The sequence below is a fragment of the Phaethon aethereus genome (genome assembly GCF_964289735.1).
Source record: "Phaethon aethereus genome assembly, chromosome: 3".
In the NCBI taxonomy this organism is placed as follows: Eukaryota; Metazoa; Chordata; class Aves; order Phaethontiformes; family Phaethontidae; genus Phaethon; species Phaethon aethereus.
The window spans coordinates 961,767-982,216 of NC_138576.1; the positions used below are offsets into that span (position 1 = coordinate 961,767).

At 51.8% G+C, this 20,450-nt stretch overlaps 1 protein-coding gene across 1 annotated transcript in view; it reads left to right on the forward strand.

The window, feature by feature from the left end:
* The window catches only part of SELENOI (selenoprotein I), a gene marked incomplete at both ends in the record, with an annotated part of 30,331 nt that extends 12,369 nt beyond the window's left edge, over nt 1–17,962 (forward strand). Inside the window, 9 exons of the mRNA XM_081997433.1 lie at nt 6,231–6,299; nt 6,595–6,703; nt 9,685–9,759; nt 10,234–10,496; nt 11,998–12,106; nt 13,997–14,045; nt 14,495–14,675; nt 15,474–15,656; nt 17,846–17,962. Coding sequence (XP_081853559.1) covers nt 6,231–6,299; nt 6,595–6,703; nt 9,685–9,759; nt 10,234–10,496; nt 11,998–12,106; nt 13,997–14,045; nt 14,495–14,675; nt 15,474–15,656; nt 17,846–17,962 — 1,155 coding nt within the window. The remainder of the gene's footprint in view (nt 1–6,230; nt 6,300–6,594; nt 6,704–9,684; nt 9,760–10,233; nt 10,497–11,997; nt 12,107–13,996; nt 14,046–14,494; nt 14,676–15,473; nt 15,657–17,845) is intronic.
* Between the last annotated feature and the right edge of the window lie 2,488 nt (nt 17,963–20,450).

A 20,450-nucleotide genomic window follows, 5' to 3' on the forward strand; every position in this document is an offset into this window, starting at 1 on the left:
GGCGTGGTTGCAGGTTTACTGCTGCCATCGTGCTCCATTGTTATGCCAGCTGAGAAATGACCTTAGAAAAGATAAACAAGACTCGAGTTAATAAGTACCATTAAAGCACGATGTGACTTCTCATGCATCAGCAGAGTGTGGGCATAGTGCAAACGTGACTCGTTTGCACTGGCACGGCTCTGCTCAATTACGTTTGCCAGGGATTGTAGAGTTTGCTGCCTCCTGGCTTATCTCGAGCCTGATGGGAGAGCCTTGTGCCCTCTTCGTACTTAAGGAGATTTGTAGGAAACAGCCTTACGGACTTCCTGGAGCTGCTCTGCCGAGGCTCCCTCCGCTCTGCTCCTGTTGCAAGCAGTGCTACACGGGCTCATGGCAGGCAGCGCAGGCTGCCGTGGACCTTGCCAGAGTGCCTGCGGGCAAAATGGGGCGTGCAAATCCATCTTTGCTTGCTGTCCCCAGCACGGGTGCCTGTGCCCCCAGCCCACCCTGGATCCATGCGGGTGTCTGGCACCAGTGCGTTCAGGGCACCCGTGCGACAGCGTTTGGTGGGCCACTGGCTCCCGGTAACTGGATTACTTAAAAGCGGCATTGTTTTTCTGGACAGGAAGGCTATTAGTAGAATCTGGGCTATAAATCTGTATTTTTTTTCCTCCTTGGACACATAATTGAATCTTCCAGAAAAGTCCTGGTTGCATGATTAATGTTGTTTTTAAGCTGTATGAGCCATTTGTGTCTCTAAATCCCATAACGATGCAGTCAGCTTGCCGCTGCGCCTGTGATGGCTCCGTGGCAGCTGGGAGCATCTGCCAGCTGTTGGGGTGCCCTGTGGCACCGTCTGGGGTAGCCGGATGGAGCAAGTGGGGGGCTGAGCCATCCCGTGGCCGTCCTGGCACAGATGGGGGCACGGGGGAGGCTGCTGCTGCACGGTGCGAGTGATAAGATTGTTGCTGCAAAGTTGGCTTTGCTCTTTTCTTAAGGACTTTAAAACTGAATCCCGAGGGGACTGGCTGGGCTGGGCTGGCTCCTTCCTGCAATCGTAAGGAGCAGCAGTGCCTGCATACACGGTGCTATTTTAGAGCAGGGCCCATTACAAATACCTGTCTGCTTTGAGAAGGAGGCTCCGGGGCGTATGGAATTCCTTCTGTGCACTCCTGCTTTTTGTTTGACCTTCTCTCCCTGAAAATGAGGGAGAAATCAAGAGTCCTAGCTGGTGGTAGTCATTAGTCGTGGTAGAAAAATGACTTGGAGAAGGGTAATAGCCACATGTGTGAGTCACTAGACCAACGCATAGAGATCCAAAATGGAAAAGGTGACGCTAATTTGCAGTGAGGATGAGGTGGGTGAATGACAGAGCCGGAGCTGTGCGTGGTGAGCTAAAACACTGCTGTGTGTAGAGCCTCGAGAGTGTTTCATCAGAGCAACCGCAGCAGCTGAGTGCGAGATGAGCTTTGGGGGAGTACAAGTCCCACGCCTCAGCCTGGTGCTCTCGGGGGCGGTTGGGCCCCTTCCTCAGCTTTGCTCCGAGGCGCAAGTGTATGTGAACAGGCAGATCGAGACAGATGTCCTGAGCCTGTATGTCTCAGGGAATGTCAGTCTCCACAAACATTGGCCCTGTGGAGGGCTGACACAGGAACGGGGAGTCTGGCTGAGGGCTTCCTTCAAGGACAGGCTGCTGCCTCCGCCACCAACACAGCGTGACCTGCTCTCCTCCCACAGCGTGGGCTGGAAGGTGAGCGGCCAGAGGAGTGAGCTGCAAGTGAAGCATCTCCACAGCTTGCTTTGCTTCCAGCTCTGAGCATGTGGAGGCCCCACAGCTGGAGGAGGTGATGACCGTGCCTGTGTTGCCTGTGGCTCCTCCTTTGCCCGCTGCCAGCATCCCCAACGGTGCTGGTGGCTTGCTGTCCTCGGCAGAGCGGAGAGCTTGCGTGCCGTGTGGGTTGGGAACCCCTTCTTGCCAGTGCAGGAAGGTAAAAAGGTGGAATGTCCATAGGAAGGAAGCCAGATGATGGAAAACCCAGCCTCCCTGCAGCTGTATGGTGGATGTTTTTGAGTTTTGTAGCTGAAGGTGCCTGGCAGGTCACTGGTATTCTGGCAGGTGGCTGTCCTGGGCCGGCAGCCTTGCCCTGGCTGCCTGGGAATGCCATCCCGTAGGGTGACAGGCAGCCTGGCACCGGAGACAGCCCCAGCTCGTGCCTTTGGTCTGTTGGTGTCCTCTGAGCTGGCAGAGCACCCACCTGCCTTGCCCAGCAGGCAAAGAAGTGTCCCTCCAGGAGACTAGTTGAAGCTGGGGTGGTTGTATCGGCAAACCCTTGCAAAACGGCTGCCCTCTCCCCTGAGAAATGTGTCCTTGCAGGTCTTTGAGTTCTGCAAGCAAGGTGGGAACCCGTGTGACCATGGGGGAAAGCTGCTTATTGACTGTTATCCCCAGTCCCCAAATGTGGGGGGAGAGGGGAAAGCTTCCCGGGATGTGGGCCTTGGAAAACTTCCCTGAGGTACATTACAAACACGAGCATAGAACTCCAGAGTGCTTCTCCTGCCTTGCTCCAAACATTGGGTCTGTTGTCTTGTTCCCAGCTGTTTTGGGGCTAATGAGATTTAATCAGTCTCCAGCTCTCCTCCTCGCCTAACCAGTGTTTCAAATCCTATTATCTTGTAAAGTGTTTGGAACTCTGTCCTCTGAAATTGCATTAAGCTGGGATGGAAATTCCTCGAGGCTTAAACCTCGCCTCTGTACGGCATCGAGTTGGAGGTTTTGTGGCCGCTTGCTTTGCAGCTCCTACAGGCTTGCTGGCGTGGGGACGTAAGCGCTGGGCTTAACCCCCAGCAAGATGGATCAATCTGTCACGGGGAGGGCAGGGAAGAGCTGGTTGGCAGTACAGAAATGCTTGCCAAGGATGGGATTCACTTGGGAACAAATATTGTAAGCTCTCAGCCTGTGTGCTCGGAGCCCGACGAGACCTGGTGCCCCTTCCTCGCGCTGTCTTATGGGGTGTTGCTTTGCCCTTTCCCACCACTTTCTTCCCACCTTTTGAAATGGACGGACTGTCCCCTCCGCTCCCAGGCTTTCCAGCCGAGGAAAGGAGCACAGAGAGAGGAACAAGCCCTGGCTGCAGAGATGGTGGCTAGTTCAAGGCTGTGGGATGGGTGGGGACCTGGAGCTGCTCTCTGCTGATGGGTTTCCTTTTACGAACCAAACTCCCTGTATCTCGAGGCGTGCATAGGTTATGTCCATGGTGGTGCGGGAGGGGTAGAGGCTTTGATTGCTCTCCATAACTCTGCTCATAACCTTGCCCCTGGGATTAGTGGGCTGGTGGCAGGCGCCGATGCTGGGGAGCTGTGTGGGTGTTGTCCCAGCTGGTGGGGTTCATCGCCCAGGGTGGGCGGGTGCCTGGAGCTGCCCTGCTTGGCACCGAGCATGTAAGCTGAGGAGTTTTGTAGCGTATAAGATTTTTCTTGGGAATCTTATCTTACCCCCCTTACCTGGACAAGAGGACTTTAGACAAGCTAATCTTTGCTAGGAAGGGGCTGTGAGCTGCAGAGCAGATAAGAGTTTGCGGTGCTCTTGAGAGCCAAATGATGTAAAATTTTAACTTTCTAACTAGAAACAGTTTCATGGCTTGTCTAGGTCTTTGATTTTTATTTCTATTTTTATTTTCCCCACCTCATACACACCCCGATTACCTCAAACGACCTAAAAGCAGCTGGATGAGGAGTAAGAGCTCTTCTTCCCAATTTTCCAAGGGCAGCAGCTGCCTCTGCAGACATCTCAGCTCCTTAACAGAGAGCAGCCCTTCTGATGAGCCCTCTGAGACCCGTCCTGCGTGGGGTACCTGAGGGCCTCCTGGTGTCCACCTGCCAATCCTCCCCCTTTGGAAACATGGACTCCAGTTTGCTGAGCTGGACGCAGGCAAGGAGCAAGCTGCTGAGCCTTCGCCAGGTCAGCAGGCAACTGCTTCAAACTGCTCTGCCCTAACTGAATAAGGAAAAATGACATAAGTCCTACCTCCAAACAGTGAAATCTGTTGCCTGTTCTGCTGAGATCACTTTGCTCCTTTGCTGGCCCCAATCTCTGTCCCCACCTCCACCCATGTCCTGTGGTGCCTGCCAACCAGCCCGGGTCACCTGCGTGGCTACACTGGCAAGCTGATGCCTCTGTGTCTCTCTTTAGTGCCAAATGACCCTCCATGCCTGAAACTGTGGTGGGATGTGTGGGATTCGGAGATACACATGGATGTGTGATGGCATGGTGGTACACATAGTGTTTTGGAGTACCTGCAGGACAAGGGAGGGGTTGAAGAACTTGCTTATAAATATCTGCTGTCTTTCCAGAAGGAGAAGGTCTCTTCCAAGTGACTGGAGATGGGTGAGACAGTGATAGCTGCCATCTCGATGAGCTTAATCCTTGACTGAAGCATGCCAGCTCTTGTGCAGGACCTCTGGGGTCAATCATTTGTTGTATCCAGGTTGCTCAGAGCTGTCAGTGCGGAATTGTGTCCCTTGAAGCTCCCCATTAGTATCCTGTCTGTCAGAGAACAGTGTCCTCTTCTGTGGACCACACCAAGGGGATCGCTGTCTTCCTGCAGCCTTTGGCAAAAGGGGTGCTGGGGTGTGAGAGCTAAGGAGCCTGGAGACCAGTGGGGCTGCAGGAGTGGCCCCAGCTCTCATGGTTGGTGGGGAAGTTTCCCCCTGCTCTTCTGCATGGTGCCTTTGGGTGCGCTGAGAAGGTCCCTGGTTCTGCTCATCTTTATCAATGACCTGGATGAGGGGATCAAGTGCTCCTTCAGTAAGTTTGCAGATGACACCAAGTTGGGTGGGAGTGTTGATGTGCTGGAGGGTAGGAGGGCTCTGCAGAAGGATCTGGACAGGCTGGATCGATGGGCTGACATCAGTTGTATGAGGTTCAACGAGGCCAAGTGCCGGACCCGGCACTTGGGTCACAACAACCCCAGACAACGCTACAGGCTTGGGAAGGAGTGGCTGGAGAGCTGCCTGGTGGAAAAGGACCTGGGGGTGCTGGTTGACAGCCGGCTGAACATGAGCCAGCAGTGTGCCCAGGTGGCCAAGAAGGCCAACAGCACCCTGGCCTGTATCAGCCATAGTGTGGCCAGCAGGAGCAGGGCAGGGATCGTGCCCCTGGACTCTGCACTAGTGAGACTGCACCTCAAATGCTGTGTTCAGTGTTGGGCCCCTCACGACAAGAAGGACGTTGAGGTGTCCAGAGCGTGTCCAGAGAAGGGCAACGGAGCTGGGGAGGGGTCTGGAGCACAAGTCTGATGAGGAGCGGCTGAGGGAACTGGGGGTGTTCAGTCTGGAGAAGAGGAGGCTGAGGGGAGCCCTCATCGCTCTCTACAACTGCTTGAACGAGGGTTGTGGTGAGGTGGGGGTTGGTCTCTTCTCCCAAGTAACCAGCGATAGGATGAGAGGAAATGGCCTCAAGTGGTGCCAGGCGAGGTTTAGATTGGGTATCGGGAAGAATATCTTCACCCAAAGGGTTGTCAAGCATTGGCACAGGCTGCCCAGGGAGGTGGTGGGGTCACCATCCCTGGAGGGATTTTAAAAGATGAGTAGATGTGGTGCTCAGGGATATGGTTTAGTGGTGGGCTTGGCAGTGCTGGGTTAGTAGTTGGCCTTGATGATCTTAAAGGTCTCTTCCAACCTAAATGATTGTGATTCTATGATCTTGTGGGGCAGGACTCTACAGGGTTGCTTGAGCAAGACCACACCAAGGTGTCTTTGGTCGGTCAGTCCCATGGAGTGGGTGCTTGGGGCAGTGGGACTGTCACTTCTCCTCTGGCTTGTGATGAGTGCCAGCAGGCCTGCTGTGTGGCCATCGGGGTGCGGGACTCTGGCAGGAGCACTGGCTGGAAAAGAGGTTGTGTGTCCTTGAGTATCTTCCCTACCTTCCAAAGACCGCCGCAGTGAGCACGCTACCCAGTCTTCTTGGGTGGCTGCTCCCTGTGGAGGGGAGGGATTGGGCACAGGCATGAGACGTACACCTGAGAGCTGCCTCTGCAGGTCCGTGCCCTGTGTCGCTGGAGCTGGTGGCTGCTTTTCGGGTTGTTTAGTGCCGTCCCTGGTGAGACTCTGTCTCTGACCTGAGTGTTCTTGCAATGCCAAGACTCAGGTAGCAGGTGTCCTCATGGAAAGCCCGATATTTGGGATCTCTGGCTTTTCACAAGTGTTGTTGGAGCCGTAACTGTTGTTTTTTATTTTTCCCTTGTCATTCACAGTACAGTGCCGTGGACAGCAACCCCCTGTCTCTGTACGTCATGCATCCCTTCTGGAACACGATAGTGAAGGTGAGGCCTTGTCCTGCCCTGGGTGGGACAGCAAACTCCAGTCACCCCAAAGTCTTCCCTGTAAAACTGTCAGCTGAAAGGCCCTGCTTCGTTTGTGGTGCAACTAATTACAAAGGGTGCTGTCTTGCAGCCTGCCCCGAGCTCACTGCTGCCCCGTGATATGCCAGATGTGACTAAGCAGTGTTGTCTAACGCCCAGATGATTGCAGCCAGGTCTCTGCTGTGGCTGGGAGCAGCATGTGGTCCTTCATACATGTTTTAATGAGTTCATGTGTTCTTTTGCTGCTTTCCCGTAGATCTTCCCTACCTGGCTGGCCCCAAATTTGATAACGTTTTCTGGCTTCCTGCTGCTTGTCTTCAACTTCTTCCTCATGGCATACTTCGACCCTGACTTTTATGCTTCTGGTAAGGCTGCATGTTCCTGTTTGGATGTGGAGTGGTGAAATCTGTCCCCTCCTCTGCTGTGACTTCTGGTGCTCGTTGATGAGGCCTCTTGGTCTGAGCATTCCCAGAGACATGTGGCTGTGCCAGAGGAGGGACAGAGTTGACATTTTGATGGAGTTGGGCTTTATGACGAGGACTTGTCCGAATATGACACCTTCCCTCTGGCTGCTGGGTGGCTATGAGCCTGGCTGGCAGCGTGCAGATGAGGGAGGAGGAAACAGCTGAAATCTTGAGTAGGAATCTGTTCTACCTACAGAGCGGAGAAGAACCTGGCACTTTCATTTTAAAATCTAACAGGGTTATGTGGGACACTCTGCATCCCTGAATTGAGCAGGTAGAGCCTGGTTCTTTGCATCCCATGTCTTGCAAAAACATGCCAGTACCATGTTCAGACTAACAAAAGCAAAATCCTCTTTCTCAGCTTCACTTCTCTGCATAAGGCAAGGTTGTGCACAGCTTTAAACTTTTCAACAGTACCCACAGACCCACAGCAGGGTTTGGGTGGGAAGGGGCTGTCAGAGGCCATCTAGTCCCACCTCTGCAGTGAGCAAGGACATCTTCACCCAGAGCAGGTTGCTCAGAGCCCCGTCCAGCCTGACCTGGGCTGTTTCCAGGGATGGGGCATCCACCACCTCTCTGGGCAACCTGGGACAGGGCTTCACCACCCTCGTTGAGAAAAATTTCTTCCTTAGATCTACTCTGAATCTCCCCTCTTTTAGTTTAAAACAGTCACCCCTTGTCCTGTCGCTACAGGCCCTGCTAAACAGTCTGTCCCCATCTTTCTCCTCAGCCCCTCCAAGCCCTGGCAGCTGCAGGAAGGTCTCCCCGGAGCCTTCTCTGCTCCAGGCTGAGCCCCCCCAGCTCTCCCAGCCTGTCCTCCCAGCAGAGCTGTTCCAGCCCTCGGAGCATCGCTGGGGCCTCCTCTGGCCCCGCTCCAGCAGGTCCGTGTCTCTCCTGTGCCGAGGGCTCCAGAGCTGGACGCAGCCCTGCAGGGGGGTCTCCCCGGAGCGGGGCAGAGGGGCAGAATCCCCTCCCTCACCCAGCTGGCCACGCGGCTTTGGGGGCAGCCCAGGACACGGGTGGCTTCTGGGCTGCGAGCACACATTGCTGGCTCCTGTCCAGCTTCTTACCCACCGGGACCCCCAAGTCCTTCTCCATGGGGCTGCTCTCCATCCCTTCACCTCCCAGCCTGTGCTGATACCAGGGGTTGCCTGGTCCTGCCCTGCCCTCCCCCCTCCCCCCACCCCAACCCTGCACTTGGCCTTGTTGAACCTCATGAGGTTCACATGGGCCCATTCCTCAAGCTTGCCCAGGTCCCTCTGGATGGCATCCTGTCCCTCAGGCGTGTCAGCCGCACCACTCAGCTTGGTGTCACCTGCAAACATGCTGAGGGTGCTCTCGATCCCACTGTCTATGTCGTTGATGATGATACTAAGGAGTACTGGTCCCAGTACGGACCCCTGAGGGACACTGCTCGTCACCGATCTCCATCTGGACATGGAACTATTGAACACTACCCTCTGGGTGCGACCATCCAACAAATTCCTCACCCACCCAACAGTACACCCATCAAATCCTTCCTCACAGAGTTGAGGCTGACAGGTTGCTAGTTCCCTGGGTCCTAACCATGTTTGTCTTTTCGTGAGGGTTTGGTTGTGTCCCCTTCCTCGTGGGGGTGTCCCAGGGAAAAGATTTCTCAGTCACTTACCAATACTTACCAATAGCTTCCTTTCTACATTTTTCTCTCCTTTTGACTCTGCCAGGTTTGGTTTAGTTTACTGAGAAGAGTTCATCTAGTTCTTCTAAAACTGGGCCAATCATCAAAACACAGTTAAGTGGGGAAAAATACTGGTTTCTTGGGATTGTCTTTATCAGTAGGTAGGCAAGTACTGTATTCAGTATGCCAGGCTTTCAAAAGCCTGGGTGGCATCAGTGGCTGTTAGATAAGATTTGGACTGTGTTTTGGTCCATGAGTAGCTCAGGGAAGGAAGCTCATTGTGAGAATCCCCAGGACATGATGGTTGGACTTTGATCTTGAAGGTCTTTTCCCACCTTAATGATTCTATGACATCAGATGTCCAGACACTTGGGCCCTGCCAAAGAGATGGTGAAGCTCATGCTTTGGGACTCTTTTATACATACATGTTATGCATGTCCTGCTTGGAAAGGCAACTTTTCATGTTGCTGGTGAGGCCTCCAGAAGCTTGTGCCTGCCTTCCTCATTGGATGGTTTTGTAGATGTGGTGCCCTCCGTTTGCTGCTGGAAAGGCGCCATCATGCTGCTGTAAGGAAACAGGAGGTGGCATTTCACAGAATCATCGTTCCCCCTAGGAGACCTCCATGTGCCCTCCTGCGAGGTTGCTGCCAAGCAGCTATGCCTCTTCCTGATTTCTTTCAAATGCACTTTCGGGCTCTCTGAGTTGCCAACAGCTAAGCTGGCTATCTGCCAAAACAATGCTGGAGAAGGTGGGGATGTTATTAAGGAGGAACATTAATTGGCAGGATGCAGACTGGAGATTGGACGGGGAATCCTGACATGTTTATGGGGAGGGAGGGTGTTGCCACATCTCAGAGAGGCTCTGCTTGATGCTCTATGAGCAAGTGATTGAGGAGATTCTGATCTGCACACACTTCCATGTCATTCATTTGGGTTATAGGTGCTAGCTGCCATCACCAGGTCTTAGATCCCAAGACTTTGGGGAGCTGGGGACAAGAGGAGAGGTATGTCCTGGAAAGTAAAGCCCTCGGTGACCTGGTTTCACATGCTGTGGAACAGCTCTGCCATCATGTCCTGGAAAGCTAACACCTCAGTTTCACTGAGTTGTGTAGGTGCTTTGTCTTGGTGAGCTGCCGGTCCTTGTTGCTGTGCCTCTTGTGCCAAAATAAACCCACTGAAAGTACAAACTGAGCTGTCCTGACTTGAGTCTTTCTGATCTCTGCAGCTCCTGACCACCAGCATGTTCCCAACGGAGTGTGGGTCATTGTGGGTCTCCTCAACTTCATTGCGTATACATTAGGTAAGACTTTAGTTGATTGTGGGGGTTTGTGTCTGTCGTCCATTCATGCTGCGGTGGTATGTCATCTTATCTTGGAGCATGTTGAGAAATCTTTGATTCTGGGCTTCTGCCATGCACTAACCCAACTGCTGCTCGGGCTGCTAGAGCAGTTTCTGGGAGCTGCTTTGCAGAGTGAATAGAAGGACGTTGTCCCAGAGCAGTTGATGTGAAAGGAGGATGCTGGAACTGACTTTGAGATGAATTGTGAAATTCTATCTTCAGTCTGCTTTAAATAAATGTAATCTCATCAGACTTTATTGTATTTTTCAGCCTCAAGTAGAGCGGGGGGTTGGAAAGTGCACTCCCCATTAGAGGATGGAGGTAGTGAAAGCTGCTGTTCGCTGGCTGTGTGCACTTTGTCAGCTGCAAACCGGCCCATTGCTTTGTGTGGGGGTGTCCAGCAAAACTCCCCGTTTCTCCTTGTTCTCTTCCCAGATGGTGTTGATGGGAAACAGGCTCGCCGGACCAACTCCAGCACGCCCCTGGGAGAGCTCTTTGATCATGGCCTCGACAGCTGGGCATGCGTGTACTTTGTCGTGACAGTCTACTCCACCTTTGGACGGGGGTCCACGGGTGTCAGTGTCTTCGTTCTCTACCTCCTCTTATGGGTGGTCTTGTTTTCATTCATCCTCTCCCACTGGGAGAAGTATAACACAGGGATCCTCTTCCTGCCCTGGGGATATGACATCAGCCAGGTGGTAAGTGCACGCCGCTGCCGCTGCTTGGCTTCAGCAAAAGCTCAATAAACTGCTAGTGTGCCGGGGGTGCAGCGGTGCCCGCTGGGGTGTGCGAGGGATGCACGCAGCTCTGCTACGTGTCCAGAGCCTTGTTGATCGGTCACTGCGACGCGCTCTGGAGACGGGTGTCTCCAGCCTGGCGTTGTGGAGGAGGAGAGCTTTCCAGGACTGCGTGCATGACACGGAGCTGTAATTGCTTTAGTGAGCTGGGGCCATGTGGCACTAGAGTTCGACTGCTAAAAACCGTTAAATCCAAGGAGGTTTGTGCAGTGTGGTTTTTATTTTGTTCCGAGTAGCTTTTGTAGATGGACCCTCCACAAAACACGAGGCTTGCAGAATAGGCATTGCCTTGTGTTTCTTCTACCTGGTTTCTGCTGTTCTAAGATGCATGTTTTGGCCACCTAAACTGTGGCTCTGGTTATGTTCCTGCGTTTTACCAGTGTGGGTAAATTCAAGTCTAGATGTCAGGGGTGCCTTCTGGCACTAGCAGGATGTGTGCCAAAACGTAGCACCTAATTGGCACATTAGTCACCGTGCCTGGCGAGGTGCCCCGCTGTACTGTGGTGACTGGGCAGTTGATGTTGAGACTGATGGGTGATGGACCCTTTGGTATGTTGGCATGTCTCTCATTAAGAACTTATCTGCAGGAGGCTCTTTCTGAAGAGCCCGTCAGAACTGGGAGCAAGCTCTGGATGGTAGAACTCACCTTTACTGCTGGCAGCGGTCCTCCATAGCCAGGGTTTAGTCTCACAGCACTGCGCAGCACACGGTGCGCCTTTATCTTCTGGCTTATCAGACGCTGGGTGGGAAATGCAACAAGTTGGAAGGAGAGTTCAATTAATGCAGCTGCGTTAATTGCAATAATCATCTCTCCTAATAAAAGGAGACTGTAGCTGGTCCCCTCTGACGATACTCTGACCCCTTTCTCCAAAAGCATTGCTTAACCCTAATGCTTTCAGACCTCTGCCTATTGCAAAAAGGCAGGGGGTGGAGGGCTGAGCTACCCTGCAGCACGCTTCACCCAGCTTCAGGGTTACTATTAAAACTGACATATCCCTTGTTAGCTTTTTCCCTGTAATTGCTTCAGCAGATGGATAAGAAAGAGTCCCCAAACAAACCCTCCAGGATCACTGCAACTTGTCATATAAAACCTATCTCTTGTGCTCCAAGCACCTTGTGAGTTCAAGCTGTGCAAGGGCATCTTTGCTCCTGCTGTGAGGAGCAGCTCCTGGTTGTAGTCTTAGCAGCTCAGCTACTTACGCTTATTAGACCTGGTCTCAACATGGGATGTTTGTGGATTTTTTTTTTAGATTTTTTTCCTTCCCGCTGGTGGGGAGAAGATGATGTAGCTTAAAGCGTGCTTCTCGAGCTGCCTTTCCCTGAAGCTGTGCTGATGGGTCGGGTGCTGCCAGACTGCCTGTCTCAGGTTGCTCACGCCTGCGTGTCCTGTGCTTTCTTTCAGACCATTTCAGTTGTCTACATAGTGACAGCCATTGTGGGAGTTGAGGCTTGGTATGCACCTTTCCTGTTTAATTTCTTATATAGAGACCTATTCACTGCAATGATTATTGGTAAGAAACTCCATGTTGAAGCCTGTCTTTTAAACTCCATCTTTTTACTGAAATTGAATGTCTTAATTACATGATAACGCTGTTCTGTTTGCTGTAATGAAAACTCCTGTAGGCTGTTATTGAAGTGACTAATTGAAGGTGTTCTCATAGCCTGCCCTTTCCCAGCATTTCAAAGCATTGCTGTCTTTGGCGTAGTAACTTTGGAGAAGTTAACTCCAGTGTGCCTGGGTCTATGCTGACCAAAAAAGCAAGGAAGCGGAGCTCTGTGCTCATGCCTCAGATATATTTTTGTGTCCATCCTGAAGGTATAGGCACACGTCGCTGCCTGGGGGATCAGCCCTGGTGCTGCCTGCCTGGGGCTAAGGGTTTGTATGGGCAGACACAAAACGGTCTCTGGCCTGGAGCGGCATAGTTCAAGGGTTGTGGCTGCTGCTCGGGGCCGGGTGTGCCAGCGTGCTGGGGGGCACCTGGAGCCCAGCATCGGCCCCTGGGTGCTAAACAGGCGACTCCCTCGTGCCTGGGACCTGCGAGCCTGTGAAGACACGTCTCCTCCAAGTAGCTGCGTTGCCCGAGTTCTGGGGCTGCGGGCTTCGTGCTGCCCAGGGGAAGCACGGTTTGTTTTTGGGGAGAGCTGTGGGGTTTTTAGGGGATAAAACGCAGCCCAGCGTGCGGGTGGGTGCTGGGAGCCGGCGGCCAGCAGGACCCCCCACGCTTGCACTGTTTGCAGAGCACGCTTGCTTTGCTGCCTGGGGCTCCGTCTCGCCCGCCGCACAGCCGGCGCTGGACCCAGAGCCCAAATGCTGCGTGGGAGCCTGGGACTGCTGCAGGAGGGAGGTTACAGCCACGGAGGTGGGGAAGAGCACTCTGTTGTTTGGGGATCCTGCCCTCCATCCACCCATCTAAAAATTAAATTAAAAAAAAAAAAAAAGCCCAACCTTTCTCTCCAGTGGTCTGTCAGAACAAGCCACTGCAAAGGTGGGAGTAATGCAGGTGAAGCTTAGTAGGGGAGAGCTGGCTTTGCTTAATAAAATTCCAGTCTTTCAGAAGTTCTTGCTCAGTTTAATTTTTCTTAGTCTGTGTCCGTTTCTTTAGGGGTTAATTGTAACTACTTAATTTCAAATCAATGTCTTGAATTGTTATGTTAAGTCTAATGCTTGCACTTTTCTTAATCGGAACTTTCCTTTGGCAGCCGTATAACTTAACATATAAATAATAAATGCACTTTTCCTGTGTTAAAAATAGAGCACGATGCCTACATTGGCTGGATTTGTGCACTTGGATAGGAGTTGGGTTATTAAAAGCAGGAATATTTACAGCTCTCTTAAAATACCTAGTGCTATATAAACATGGAAGGAGTTGTGATAGACTCATGGGTTTGAGTGTAGTGAATGATGTTCCCTGTGAAGGTCTAAATTTTTTCAGAGTTATTTAGACTTTTTGTATCATTTGTCAAGTGAGAAGAACTTTTTTGCACAATGGGAACTCAAAGTGCTTGTTCACAGTGGGAGAAATAGCAAACTGGCTTTATTACTAAGACTGAAAACTCTGTTGTGCGCAGCCATATTGCTTGTGGAGTTTGAACTTGCCTCATGTCTCATTAAAGACAGTATTATAATTAAACTTTGTTTAAAGCATAATACTGGGCTCGTTAATGCAACTTTTAAAAATGGAAATGTCTTTAATCTGTAGCAGACCTTAACTTGTAATTACAGCTCTTGAACCAGAATTATGAGCGCCTACTTTTAAATGTGCCGAGCTATTCTTGGTGCACCTCTGAGCTATTTTTGTTGCGAGCAACTTAAACCAGAGCACAACCACCTGCCTGTTCGTGGGGTGCATGTGATGGTCTCCCTCTACTGTGGGGCAGTAACGTGGGTCTCTCTCTTCCAGCTTGTGCGCTCACAGTGACGCTGCCAATGAGCCTCTATAACTTCTACAAGTAAGTTTATTTTCTCTCTTCAAGTCTCCCTCCCTGCACTAGCACCTTTGCAAGAGCCTCCGAAGCCTCTTGGTTTCCTTAGTAGTTTTCAGACGACTGTTTTCAGTGTGGCAAAGTGGCTCTGACATACCAGGAGGTCCCAGTTTGCAGGATGCACTGGGAGGAGTGGGCTGAGCAGGGTCTTGCAGGAGGGCCCCTAGGTTTTGTGGTCTTATTCTGTTGGTCACAACCCGGAGCGCCAGACAACCAGGTGCTGCTGTAATTCAGGATTTTTGGGGGTTAACAATGAAGGTGTGCCATCTTCCTGGTCTCACTGTGGTTATGACTGATATCAGCAGTTTTGGGTAGCAGAATGGCCAATGAGATTTTGCAGCCCTCTCCTGAAGGCCAGGACCAGGTATTTCTTAGCTGTGGTTCCAGGTATTTTCATGTCTTTGCTTGCCTTTCAGGGCCTATAAGAATAACACCTTGAAGCACCACTCCGTGTATGAAATCATGCTGCCACTGGTGTCCCCAGTGTTGCTGTTCCTGCTCTGCACCGCATGGATCTTCGTGTCCCCGACAGACATCCTGGAGGTCCATCCCAGGCTCTTCTATTTCATGGTTGGAACAGCCTTTGCTAACATTTCTGTAAGCAGCTTTTGCTTTATGTTCCAGTTTATCCCCTGGGGAGTATGAAGCCTGCCAGGACGCTTGGGAGGCAGGAAGAAAAAGACGATCTCAAATGTGAGGAGAGAAGCAAAAATTAACAGCTTTTCTGTTTTGCTGTGATTAAAAGAACAAACAGGAAAGTAGACAGGGTTTGGGGTCTATGAATTTTGTGCTGCAGCTCTCGCTCTTGAGAAACGACAGAATGAGTTAAACTGAGTGTGTTTGCGCATGCATGCATCCTCTGTGTTGTGAAACTGCTAATGCGAAAGGAGTTCCTGCTGCCTTGTTTGGGATAAACTTAAAATGTGGGGGACTAAAGCTTTTGTCAAAATCAGATTTAGCTGCATATTGCATCTGTGCTTGCTTGAGACCTTTACCAAGGCACCTGTGCTCGTCCCCTCAGACATGTGGCTGAGTAGCTCTGTGTTGTCCATGCCCTGGGTCCAGCAGCTCACACTGCTGCTTGGCAGGACTTTCTGCTGATTGTGCAGATAACTCTGGTAAGGCTCGGTCAGCTCAGGGGAACTCCTTTTTCTTTTAAAGATGCCCTTGATGCCTGTTTCCCCATGACCTTCCTGCCCCACGAGGCTTTGCTGTGTGTGTCCCATTTTCTAATGCAAAGAAAGATCCCCGAGTGAGAAGCTCGGGGCGGAACTGTGTGATGGTAGTTGTAGAGCGCACACAATTTGTACATGTGTGACCGTCCTCTCTGTGGGCAGCTGTGGGCTTGCAGAGTCGATCCTGGGTGCCAGCTCTGACAGCTTTCTCTTCCTGCAGTGCCAACTGATTGTCTGTCAGATGAGCAGCACACGCTGCCAGCCTCTGAACTGGATGCTGCTCCCCATAGCGGTGGTGCTCTTCGTGGTGACGTCCGGCTTCGCGCCGACCAGCGAAACGCTTCTCCTCTACATATTAACTGCTTTCCTCACCCTGGCGCACATCCACTACGGAGTCGTCGTGGTAGGTGACCGCTCGACGCGTGGGGTTTGGCTGCTGTGCTCTGACTGCACGCGGGCTTTGCTTGGGTGCTGCTGCTGTTTGGGGCAGGGAATACTCCGCTTAAAAACGGCGATGTCAGTGGGAATGGCTGCCAGTGTCATGCTGTCTGTGACAGCATATGTTTCATATGAAGTTTCATATGAAACTTGAGCTGACGTCTTTGCAAGAGGCTTGTGCGGGCTGTCGCGTGGGTTTGAAGCAAGCTTCACGCAATGTCGTGGAGGGGCCGTTGCGCCAGAGATTAGTGTGAAACAAATACTTGCATCTCTGCTGCCGTGTTTAACTCATCCTGGCTGCGGTTGCAGCTTAGTGACCAGCCTGGATGTAAGCCAGCACGGGTGACCCGCACCCTTGGGCAGTGGGAAGGGCAGCTCCAGTAGGTACCCAGAGCAGCAGATACCGTGTTACCGTGTCTGCACACCGGGCGGGAGTGCTTAATTTGGGAGCCTTAGTGTAAAAAGTTAAACTGCTGTTGGTGTAACTTTGGTTGAGGAGTTCGATCTGCGACCTCGGTGACGTGCCCTGCGCTGGAGTCACGGGGAGAGCCAGGAGGGAGGAGGGATGTTCCTGCCAGGGAACGTGGGGACACTGCAGCTGCAGTGCCTTCTGCCCTGCTGCAAGGGCTGTGTAGAGATCCAGGGACCGATTTGCTCCCCTTATTCTGTGCCAGCTCTGCCTGACTCTCTTAGTTTTCATTAAGAGAGAAAATAAACTCGGAGGAGGCCGAGTCCTGTTAGAAGTGCCCCAGGAAGCTGCTGAGGAACGAGGGCAAGGAACCCCTGCAGAGCTGGCTGCTGCCACCAGCGTACGCCCGCCTTGGGAAGCCCTGTCCCCTGGGAACCCCAGCTCTAATGTGGAGCCTCCAGAGTCGAGTCTGAACTGTAATTACAGCAAAGAAGTAATAGCCAGGTTGTCTTGTCTTTCCAATTAGTGTAATGAGGCTTCTATGCAAGAAGGATTTGAATAGCTAAGAAGCTTAAATAAATTTGGTCTTGGAATCACAGCTGGAGATGGGGACTGACCGGATGGTGTAATCCTGTCTGCCCAGGCTTGCCCATCCCCTGCGGTGAGCTTCTTGGTGCTCTGCTCCCTTCAGTTTGTGTTCCCCTCATTTCCCCCATCCAGCTTTCCAAAGGCCCATCTGTGCAGTCTTCTCTTCCAGGATAAAAGAAACCTTGAGTTGAAGAGCCTTTTAAGGCTCTGGGACTGTGGCATGATCCCAAACTGCTCTGAATTTGGGAATAAGGATTAGGAATAAACTCTCTCTGCCCTGACTCTGTGCCCGACTCAGCCTCCGGTACTGCTCAGCTCTGCTTGCTCGTCGTCCTGCAGTGACTGTCACCTTGTGGTCACCAGCTGCCGGTGCCACACCATCCGTTTTATCCTCCTGTCTGCAGTTCTCTGAACCATGCCTGAAAGCTCGTTTTCTGGTGCAGTTCTCAGTCCTCTGTGGTTTTCTCATGTCCTCAAAAGAGGTGGTGAAAGCTTCTTCCAAAGACTGGTGTAAAAGGGGCCCGATTTATCCAAAACCTGGTGCTGGGTTCCCCTCCTCTCTGTAGCCTTCCTCTGTGTGTCTTTGTGGTCAATGCAAAGTACCCGACCCCCATTTTGAATTGCAAATGGAGTCAGGGCGCAGGTTTTCACATAGGTATCTGAGATGATCAAATTAATTTAAGAAAGATAATAAAAGTATTGCGGGGAGGCACAGAGGGAGAGCAGTACTGCGGGCTAAATTCCTGCATGCCTGGCCCCAGGGCGGGTGTTTCTGACTCCTGCCTCTGAGGAGGGCAGAAACAGAGGTGAGCCTGCTCCTGGTCAGGCCGGGCTGCTTGGGAAGGCAGGGGAAAGGAGCAAGGCTGCATCTTGCAGGGCCACGGGCCCGGCCAGCCCCAGTGTCGGGCTGGCAGGGACGAGGCTCGGCTCCTGGGCAGGGCAGCCTGGCTGGCCCCGTAGCACAAGACAGAGGCTGTGGTCCGGATCTGCCGCGCCCACGGGGAGCCTGTAGGGTGGGCAATGCTGAGGAAAGTGGGTACAGGAAGGTGGCAGGGGCTTTGTTGGCTGTACAGGGAACCAGTCTGGTGCTCTGCCCACTTTCCTCCTTGTCCCTCCGAGCCTCGCTAACCTGGTCCCGTTGTCTGCCTTGTCCCCAGGTGAGCCAGCTGAGCAGGCACTTCAATATAAGGCCCTTCTCGCTAAAGAAGCCCACGCCAGATTGACTAGGAGTGGAGGAAGAGAAAATCGGCTTGCGGTCTGCAGAAGTACTGTAAATAAATGCTGCAAATACCTGTAAATACTTCAGCCATCACCACAGATCTAAACCTATCCTCTGGACAGATATCAGGGCAAAGTACGCACAGTATCCGGTGCAGCCAGGGCAGGACTGGTACGGGGCAGCCCCCGCTGCTGTTCAACGAATGCAGACTTTTGGTTTGGGGTGAAACTGGACGAGGAGGGTAGCCTTTCAGGTCACTATTACTGTATATTAGACCAGCTGAATGTTCCCAGTGAAACCTCACACTCCAGCTGTTGCTCGGGTAAAGCCAGTTGGAGATGCAAATGGCTTTACCTGAGCAAAGCATCTTGACCCATCACCAAAACCAACATAACAGCTGATTTCTGCAAGGTCAGGGGAACATCCTGGTGGTCGGGGGAGTTCCTGTCTGTCCCTAATCCTGCTAGACAGCCCTCGTCCTGGGCTGGTACTTAGGGAGCAGATGGTGACAGTTCTCCCACATTCTGTCCTGCCTTCCTGCACTCGCCTACTTGGGCAAATACTTGCAACTTTTTTTAAGAGGGGGAAGAACAACAACACACAAAACTTCTAGTAATATTGTACTTGGGGGGCTTAAAAAAATCGGGGCTCAATTTCCTGTGAAAGTGGGAAGGTGTCTTCTGCCTCCCCTGCTCGAGCTGTGGGTACCTGGGACCACATCTCGACCGTGTTCCTGTCTGCCCATGTGCATTCCCCGCCTGGGAGTGGGGTCTGGGCTCCGATCGGCAGCAGAAAGTGGCTTACACCAGCCTGTCTAACAGAGCCAAACTCCCCCCTCTTCCTACCAGTATGAACTTGCTGTTTCGGGTCGGCTCTGCTGGGTCACTGCAAGCTGCCTGAGCCTCTGCTTTTGTAGCAGCGCAGCCAGGCTCGGTCTGCACGTCACCCTTCCCATCGACAGCAGCAAATCCACTGCTTAGAGAAGCACCTTGATAAGTCTTGTGTTGGTTGGGTGTGCACTTCCAGAAAGCTCACGGGCGTGTGTGTGGTGGGGTCCTTTCCAAATACCACTTTATTTTCAAAACAATTGTCTCCAGTGGCTGTGTGTCTCCTCCAGGGATATATTTGTTTACTGTCTGTTTGTAAAAGACATGTTTGCATTGATTTTTTTTTTTTTTAAAACTTGTTTTTGTAATTGAGTTAGAGTGGAGTGGTGAAGACTGAATGCTGATTTTCTTTTCCGTTCACTTTATTTAATGAAGACCTGTGCTTGAATGAAGAGTGTAGCTTAAACCCAGGCTCTGGAAAGGCTGCATCCGGAGGCGAACAAGCACAGCAGGTTGTGCATATGTAATCTACCATGGGAACAAAGTTGCTTATACACTGATTGTTGTGCAACGTGGTTCATAAAAGCTTGGTCACAGCGTCTGCCTTCTGCAGGGGAAGACTCCTCCTGCTTTAGGAAACCTTCCAACTGTAACTACTATTTAATGCTTTTTCTTTTGTAAATTTGAGTCATTGTCATGCAGACTATGAGAGTTGAAATCCTGAGGCGAGCTCACTGCGCACAGGGCGCGAGGTCGGGGTTGCTCGGTCACGGTACGTCCTGCGAGGAGCGAGCTGGCGCGTTCGTCTGGGCTGACGTCGTGGGAGGGCTCGGCTGAACGTCTGTGCTCATGTGTCTGTACGGCTGCGACGTGTCTGGCTAATCTGAGAGAGGGGGCAAATGGTTTTCAGAGTTTATTTAATAAAGTAACTTACTCCTATATATTTTAGTGATGTTGTACAGAAAAAAAACCCTAACTGTACAAATGAATTGGGCTGTGCTTGAATTTTTGACTCTTGCTATTTAATGAAATATAATTATGAAGGGAGATAAATTGAAGTCATGCTTGCACAAGAATTATAGGGAATCTTAAAATGGGACACAACGCTTATCTATGGGACGTGTTCAGATAGCAGAATTGTGCTAGCAGCACTGAGAAAAAGTGGAGGTTGGGTTATTTACTTTCTATTTGTGTGTTTGCAGGACCAGGGAATAATTTTCAGCTGAGCTCTGGGCTCCCAAGCCTGGAGCTTGCGTTGTCCTGTCTCTTCCCACTAGCATTGCTGGGGCCTGGGGCCTGGGACGGTGCTAATGCTGAGAGAAGTTGTCTGATCTTAAATCTTAGGATGTCACTTTGTAATACGCTGTTCGTCTGTCATCTCTCCTAGCTGTGAGCTGATGCGCCTTTGCAGCACGTAATATACCCTGAAAAACCCCTTTGTGGAGTTACAAACATAGGGAAGCAGGGCATCCTCTCTGAAATCCTGCAAATACTTGTCGGGCTGCAGGAGAAACATCTCTCAAAAACTGGAACGACTTCCTATCTGCACAGGCTTCATCTTTGGATTTTTGGTGCCTTAATTTGTTGCACCTTGAGGCTAGAAAAATGTCTCTTTAAATCAGTGCTGGAAAACAGGTTCGCCTCTCTCTAGTGCCACCAGGCTTGTGGCAGAGCGAGGAGAGAGCAGACCTGATCTCGGTGCGCATGTGACTGTTG